This window comes from Vigna unguiculata, chromosome 9, assembly GCF_004118075.2.
Source record: "Vigna unguiculata cultivar IT97K-499-35 chromosome 9, ASM411807v1, whole genome shotgun sequence".
In the NCBI taxonomy this organism is placed as follows: Eukaryota; Viridiplantae; Streptophyta; class Magnoliopsida; order Fabales; family Fabaceae; genus Vigna; species Vigna unguiculata.
The window spans coordinates 29,272,372-29,281,278 of NC_040287.1; the positions used below are offsets into that span (position 1 = coordinate 29,272,372).

Sequence of the window (8,907 nt, forward strand, 5' to 3'; positions counted from 1 at the left end):
AGATAGAATCCATCACCAACACCACCTCGACCAAATCAAATCTAACTAACAATGCATCAACAAAGTCATCCCACAAAAAGAAATCATCAAGACTAATCTCTCTTCGAATACACAATACATAACATTGATTTTGGTTAACATGACAATTAAAGACTAATTTTTTTAATAATCAAAACTTTGATAGCTAATTTTAGTGACCAATTTAAAAATTACTTTAATTATCAATAATTTTTAGTTTAATTGATATATAAATTAATTAATATAATGACAAATTATTTTTAATTTGATGTAGTGTTTATATACTCAATAGAGCCTTATATACCTAAAAGACTCTAAAAGAGTTGTTAAGAGTGTTCATATTACTTGATCTGAATATCCATTTCACAACCAATCATTTGAAATTAATATATGTATTTAATGAATTGATCTGGTGAAATAGTGACAAACTTCATGAATGAGATCACAATAACAGGAACGATGACAAATTACTTTATATGAAAAAAAGAAGTTAGATGTAGTGTCCATTTACCTGAATCAATCACAATTGGCAGTTAAAACATGTCTTTTCAAAGTATTTCAATTTATATCAATTAAACGAACAAATAACTTTAATATTATACATTATTAGACTATATGCAATTATATATAATCATTACAAAAAATAAAGGAATTATCGATGAATCTACTAACGAATTTATCCGTTGTTTAAAGGAGTAAGAAATTTCCCGTCCGAATATGTATTATCAATGAATTTTAATTCGTCGGTACTTACATTAAAATATGTTGGTACTTACATAACTTAAAATTCATCGGTAAAATCCATCGATAATTTAAATTTTTTTTACCGATGAATCTACTGACGAATTTATCCGTAGATTAAAGGAACAAGAAATTTCCCGTCCAAATATCTATTATCAACGAGTTTTTCCGTTGGTAAAATTCGTCGATAATGTAAATTTTTGTTTATCGACGAATTTATCGATAAATAAATTTGTCGATAAAAGGAGCGAGAAGGTTCATATTAATGATGCTCTCATGTGAGGATATGAGTGGGAAGGTTCGTATGTTTCGTGCTCACACTTGAGGGTTGCTGCGAACGGAGAGGTTCGTAGTTGGATGGATCACGCGTGTTGAACTATGGGAGGGGAGGTCCGTAGAGTTGGACTACGAGTGGGAAGGTTCATAGAGGTTGGACTACGAGTGGGCAGGTTCATGGAAGCATGATATATCCTAGGTCCATGGTTAAGTATTTGTATGGTGTGCTTGGAATAGTAGTTTCAGGTGCATAATGATACTTAGAGTTTTACACGACTTGTGACTAATTTCTTTGGAGGTGCGTGGTCTACGATGCTTTGGGTGATACCTTAAGGATGGACTTTGTTGTGACATTCCTTGAGTTGTGGTTCAGAATGGTATCTCTTGAGTTGTGGCTTGGGATAAAGGGTAAACACGTGACATTCCTTGAGTTGTGGCTGCCATCCCTTGAGTTGTGGCTTGCGATGACGGATGGACACGAACATTCCTTGAGTTATGGCTCGAATTGGCAAGTGTTGCCGGTGTGAGTATGCAAGTTGTAGCTCGTACGAATTGGTCCAAGAAGATTGCCCTCTTCGACGTTAGCCGGTGAGTTTTGTAGTCTTGAGACAATTATGAACTATGGTTCGTATTGGGAACTCCACTTGGCGTTACGGAGTGTGGTCCATAACAGGTTTCTCGCACGTGTTCTTCAAGTTGTGGCTTGTAGGTAGAGCCAGTAAAGAGTATCTTGAGGTTATCATCTAAAGACGTAGAACATGGATAACATGGTGGTGGTCGTGTGGTATGGAATCAAAGGATAGAGTTCCTTTGATGAGTGTATGCATATATATATATATATATATATATATATATATATATATATATATTTGAATTGTATATATAATTTGATACTGTTAACTCACCCTATCTGCTTGTATTTGACGATGATCGTGTAATGTGTTACACGATAGCAGATGATGTTGCAGGTGGTGCTGGTGAGGCATAAGATCGGAGAGAGGGCTAGTTAGTAAAAGCTTTTACTGAGTTTTTATTATTTATGGATTTAAGATATTATGTAAACATTTACGTTTATCTGACTTGGAACTTGTAGTGATATTTAAATTTTATTGATTTTAATTTAATAGAGATTTAATAAAGGTTTTCATTTTCCTTCGTTTTAGGAAAAAGGTCATTTAAATCAATGCGTATACATTATCGATTTTATTTATTTTATTTTAAATTAGTAATAACCGACCGGGATGTTACAAGAAGGAGATGAAGAAGAAGGAGAAGGAGTAGGAGAAAAAGAAGAAGAAGGGGAAGAAGAACAATAAAGAGGAGGAGAAGAAGAAGGAGGAGAAGGAAGAAGAAGAAGACGACGACGACGAAGAAGAAGACGAAAAAAATGAAAGACGAAGGAAGAAGAAGATGAACAATGTGTGTTATTTACCGATGAATTTTTTGGTAATTACCAACAAATTTTTCGGTCGGTAATTACCGACGGATTTTTCAGTCAATAATTACCGACGGATTTTTCAATCGATAATTACTGACAGATTTTTTAGTCGATAATTACTGACAGAACATGATTTTCGTCGGTAAAATTTTATCGACAAGTGTTTTATGAACAGATTTTTGACTCTCGATAATTCTGATTTAATGATGGATTTGACCATTACCAACGAATTTTGACTATCATTAATATTAATTTCTTTTGTAATGAGTGTTCTGTTTAGTAGTATTAGAATTTTATATCGGTTAATAGAAAAAAGAACTTTAATATTTCATTGGTTCGGATTGATGGAAAAAAATCTACTTTTTTATATTAATTTATTCACTCTACCTATTTGAATGCTCTTTCCGTAAAATTTTTAAAGAGTTTCACAATATATAATTAAACTTCATTTTAACTAGTATTTTTCTTCATTACTTTTTATTTAACAAGTATACAAGGTTGTTCTTGGTAAACCTTCTAAATCTAATATAGTATTAAGATTAAGAATAATAAGTTTTCTAAGACACTAACTTAATTACTTCGAATTCTTAATAGTATTTTTTAGTTATTATTTCTGACGACAAACAATTTTTCTTTTTCTTTTATAGAAAATTACTAAAACAATTATCTTATAGAGAAAATATATAGGAAAAATATCTTTTAATGAGAATCTAACTTAATGAATGGATGATATTATAATTATTTTCTCAAAAGCCAAAAGGGCTGAGATAAATCATGTAAGCTCTTTTTTTTTTTTCTTAATCAAATTTTGTAGTGTGTTCATTCTTCTTTGTCTTTTAGACTTTAAAACAATATCCACTGTGGAGACAATCTTTTATCTACGAAGGAAATTTTGTGATCTTTATATTTAGGACAATACAAGATTCCTGCAAAGAGATTTTATCCTTGTCCAATATTCTATTTTTATTAATCTTTAATTTGACCATATCTTACATACATAAAAATAGAAAATACATAAGAAAAATAGACTTTTTTTTTATATTTGAAATATTATTTTTGTACGATTTGTCACATTCTTAATACACTGATCAAGACCCGGCAAATAAGTGAGGCTAAGAATAACATGCGTGATATCTTAATTTAATCAAGTTTTCAAATAAACTCTAATTTTTTTCTATTAATAATAAATTCTAGCATATACAAATTAGACTTAATAATATTTTTTGTCTCTATATTTGCAGTAGTTATTAAATATATCTATTTTATTTATTTTTGACTCAACATGGTCTCTATAATTAAAAAAAAAAAAAAACTTAATATGATCTATTCTGGTAGATCAACATTAACATTATTCATTTCATATTGTCCCTTAGATTGAACAATAAACACATTAAAAGAATAGATGATTGTATTAGTTGATATAACGAAACGAAATAGATATTTTTTTTTATATAATGAACACAATGAATAAAAAATAAATAAATAAATATTACATAATTACTATAAATGGGATAAAAAAGTAGTAAACCATATAATTATTAATGGAATACTTAATTGTTAATTATTTATTATACTCAAATACTATTTAGGTCACTCTTATTTGTTATTGCAGGTAGATAGTTTTGGTGAATATATATGGCAAACAAAAGAGAAAAAGAAATAAAAAATGGAAAAATAAACTAATTTTGATGTTAGGCTCTTGTAATTTGAAATTAAATTTATCTTCAGAAGTTGATTTGCTAAAGAAAGGTTATTCCTCATTTATACATGCAATGCTTGTTATGTTATGCGAAGCTTTCGACACACTTCTTTCGACACACTTCTATTAAACATCTTTACTGTAAAGTTTACATTATTAAACATCTATATCTATAAGTGATCACATAATTAAATGTTAGTGAGTGATCTAATAACCCTATAGTAAGAAAAGATTCCAATTCTATCATAGAATTTACATTTTGAACATAATTCAATCCTCCAGAACTTATTTCTATTTTATCATTTCACTATTCATGATATAAAATCTTTTAAAAGAACTCTCGTTATTTGTTTTGTTGGAAAAGAAGTAGTGAAAATAAAAAGAAAAAATAGATTTAATTTTTTTATTTGATGGGACAAAAATAGGAAAGAGAGAATTAAAAAGTGAGTAGATCAGTAATATTTTTCCATTCTATTTTTCACCTCTCTTCATATATATTTTATTTTTCTTCGACAAACACTTTTAAATTTCACTTTATATGTCGTATATTTTATTCAATTTTACTTTATTTTATTATCCTATATGACAAAAGTTCAATAAATAACGTGTTTAATACAAATAAGTCATAACTCATGTTTGGTTTTGCATTTGTAGATCTAGAAGATCATTTTAAATCTAACTTTAATTTTTGATTTGATAAAAAAAACATAATATAATTGTTTTCTAACTCATTTCCACCAACTTTTTCTATTTTCTAAGTAAATTAAATTAAGATTTTCTGTTTTTTTTTTTAAATTGTACTACACTTTTACATTATATATGCATGCATCCCTTCTAAGAAGATCATTGTAATGTTTTCAAAATCTTAAGAAAGTATACGTGTAACGTAAAATTGAGAGACATGAAGATTTTTGAACAAACGGAAAATTTATATAAAATTTTTGAAAACTAATGTACCAGTGTAATTTGATAAACCATGTTTTCAATCCTATTTATCTCGTCGACACTAAATGAACAGTTGGGTAAAGAAGGAAAAAAAAAAGGATAAATAGAAATAGAAAATAAAAATGAAAATCGTGTAATACATAATAAACAAAATAAAAAGAAAAAAAAATTAAAAGCAGTGAATCTGATTCATATTTGGATTACAGTGAAGAAAGCGTATTTGAGTTTCCCTGCTTTTACTGTGTGTGTTCAATTGTGTGCAACTAAGCAGAAGAGGGGGGATTAGATTTTGCGTTTGAGGATGAACAGAACAAACGTGCATGAATGGTGAGATCAGAATGCAGAGAGTGATGCTGAAATCTCGTCAAAGAGAGACAAAAAATTAAGATAGAAACTATAAATGAAACGAGAGAGAGGAGAAAGATGAATTGATGATGAGAGTGTTGTAGCCTTTGAACACGCAGGGTGGGGACTGAATCAAATCCTAGATACCCGAAAAGGATCACGAAATATCTGTGACACGATTCTCTCTCACTCTCTCTCTCTGGGTTTTCTAAAATTCTTCGCCCACCAACCACCTTCGAATTCATGTCCATTTACTCTCTCTGTCTTCTCTGCACCATATATATCTATATGTATATCTATATGTATATACACTCACACACCATATCCTTACCTTCATACAACTCTTGTGACTTTCGACTTATGTTTCTCTACTTTTCTCTCTTCATTTATACACGTCTTGTCACCCAACCCTTTTGTTTTTCCCTTCGTCCTCTTCTTCTATACAATTAATACCTTTATTAATTGCTTCCAACTCTGTTCATTAGTTTACCTTTCTGCATCTCTCTATCTTCTTACTATTACTGTAATACTAATCCCTTCTTCCACATTACTACCATTTACTACTCACAACAGAGACCAAAACCAGGACACAGTACCATTTATTCCTCTGCTTATTTATTATAAGTATCACCAACAACACCAACGCATGGCTGCACCTTCTTCTTCAAATTGGGTCATGGAAACCGCTCATGATGTTCCTCATGTTCTGGCCGTCGACGACAACCTCATTGATCGAAAACTCGTTGAGAAACTCCTCAGGAATTCTTCTTGCAAAGGTACACCTTTATGCCAGTTTTACACGTTTCTCATGTTCAAAAATGGAACTGCTTGCTTAGTACTACCACCTTTGTGTATGACGCTTTCGTGTTTGAGAAGTTGTTTGAATGGGCCTTTTTGTTGCGTTTGGGGTTCATTTGTGTGCCATTGTTGATTGCTAATGCTGTTTATTTGCTGCAGTTACAACTGCAGAAAATGGACCAAGGGCATTGGAGTTATTGGGCTTGACAAGTGGTGGACAGAACAGCATGAACGGTGTAAGTCTTCATTTCAGATTAAACAAATGTTTACCAACATGTATGTTTCTTAACTGTGTAATATAACATTAAAAACATTTGTTGTACAATGTTTACACCTTTAAGAGATTTCAATGTTTAACATACATTAGTCAGGGTTCTATTGTTCTACCACATTCATTTTACGAAGCTGGTAGTTGGTGCTAACTGGTTAATACTATCTGCTGCTTTGTAGAGATCCAAAGTAAATTTGGTAATCACAGACTATTGCATGCCAGGAATGACAGGCTATGAGCTACTCAAGAAAATTAAGGTACTACTGCTTTTTACTCTTTTTGGCACACAGATACATTCATTAACGTAATATTAATAGCCCCCACAACCTGCATTCTATTTTAAACAGGAATCATCTGTAATGAAGGAAGTCCCTGTAGTGATAATGTCTTCTGAGAACATACCCACACGGATTAACAAGTAATTCCCAACATTCCTTATATATGTTCAATGACAGTTTTTTTGGCTCAATAAGTCTATTCTGGTTTTAAATGTGTTCTGTGGTTGCTCTACTGAAAACAGGTGTCTGGAAGAAGGAGCTCAGATGTTCATCTTAAAGCCCCTCAAACAATCTGATGTAAAGAAACTGACATGTCAGTTAATGAATTGAGAAAGTGAAATTTGACTTTAAGAAAGTCTATGCAAGAACACAACTCTGAGATCTGTGGTCTGGTTGTGGGCAGAAGAACTACAGAACCCAGAATTTATCATTGCCGTCTACTGCGGAAATATATAGGCCTTAACCAGAATGTTACCCTCTAATTGTGGTAGTAGTTTAGGTGTAGGAACGCATTTCATTGTTTTGAACATGCTTTACTTTCTCCACTCTTTCTTGTATTGACCTACACATTCCATTCCAATTTATTAAATTTCCTAGAATATATTTCATGTTCCTTTTCAATGTTTCATTTCATCTGCTTGGTATCAGAGAGGTAGTTAGTTTTAGTGCCAAATAAAATTGCAATTTGCAAATCCCGACCCCTAATTTCTCTTTATGCAGAAAATGGTGGTTATGCAGACTGATTGCAGACTTTTCCTGTTGCCAAAGATGGCTGAATTGCAATATCCATGAATGATAATTTGTATACAATTTTCCATAACCAAAAGAGATGGTTGAATCACATTAAACCAACCCTTTCAAAATTTCGAATTGTTCATCTATCATGAAAAGAATCGTGTAAAGCTAATAATCTACTATAGAAGAAAGATAAAGAACAAAAGTGAGCAGTGAGGACCATTTATTCATCCCTCTCAACCTTTCCTAAATCTTAAATCCCGAAAAACATGAATAAAGTATGCATTGATTCCTATAACCTTTCTGGTTTGTGTCACCAATCAAAGTGCTTGCCATGGTGATGATGGTGGCGGTGTCTGTGTTCATCCAAACCCAAGCACCGCACAACAGGGTAACATGAGACAAACACGCACCTCCCAATACCTCGGAACATGCACGATGCTGCACGACAGGGGCATCGACAACACGTCACTATCTTGTTAGTCTTCTTAACCCTACTACTCTTCCTTTTCATCTCCTTGCTCCGCTTCTGCCTCTCAACTTGTTGATCCATTTCTAACATTACAAAAAAACACAAACCCAGAAACTATTATCTGTACTAGAATCACAAAGACAAGACTTTAACGTCAGTGTAACAAAAATACTGTCATGTTACCTTAAACTTTTGGTGATAGCTTGAAGGCAGGCACCACAAAATTTTTGTCAAGATGGTGAGGGAAACAGCATCGGATGCAGTGGCTGTTGGAGAAAGAAAAAGATAGTGATTCTATGAAAAAGAAAAACAAAAATAAATACGAAAATTTAAGCTAAGAATATTCGATTTGTGAGGCTGCCACAGTGTGAGGTATGGGAAGGTTTATTGTGGGCTAGTTGAGATCTGAACTAGAGAGACCCTTTTACGCGTTTTCTCAGCCAATCTTATTTCTCTCTCTTTCTTTTTAATCTGTTTCGTGCTTTTACTACTTTTCTCACATTTTCTTATTCTTTTGGTTGTTCTTGTTCATCATGGAAGCTTTAATTATTGATTTCATTTTTCATCTTACAGGTTGCAATCAAACTCATTTATTATAATCATGAATGTGACTATTCGCGTTTCAATATGTTTATTTACTTCCCCATTTTACTGCATAATTTATCATTCCTCCTTCGATATTATTATTTCAGCTTTTCTAAAATAAAATTGAAAATGAATGTATTTCTACTTTTTTTTATTCTCTTTCCATTCTCTCTTAAAAAAAAATTCCTGTTTGAACACTCGAATTATTAAATTAAAGAAATACTTTAGTTAATTTTTATAAAAAGCTAATATATTAAATTAATGTTATTGTAATATAGAACGCAATTTATACCTTATCCGTTATGT

At 31.5% G+C, this 8,907-nt stretch overlaps 1 protein-coding gene and 1 long non-coding RNA gene across 2 annotated transcripts; one reads left to right on the forward strand and one right to left on the reverse strand.

Annotated features, from left to right (window-relative positions):
* The first annotated feature begins 5,302 nt into the window (after positions 1–5,302).
* Positions 5,303–7,412, forward strand: LOC114162105 (two-component response regulator ARR17-like). The gene is made up of 5 exons (XM_028045881.1): positions 5,303–6,238; positions 6,420–6,496; positions 6,711–6,788; positions 6,879–6,949; positions 7,052–7,412. Exons 1-5 carry the CDS (start codon positions 6,109–6,111, stop codon positions 7,137–7,139), a joined length of 444 nt encoding a protein of 147 aa, XP_027901682.1. The 5' UTR covers positions 5,303–6,108; the 3' UTR covers positions 7,140–7,412.
* A 240-nt stretch (positions 7,413–7,652) lies between these two features.
* On the reverse strand, positions 7,653–8,521 carry LOC114162106. Its single transcript, XR_003599141.1, has 2 exons — positions 8,200–8,521; positions 7,653–8,099 (listed from the first exon to the last, which is right to left on the reverse strand). It is a non-coding gene; the product is annotated as an uncharacterized LOC114162106 (long non-coding RNA).
* Positions 8,522–8,907: the final 386 nt, after the last annotated feature.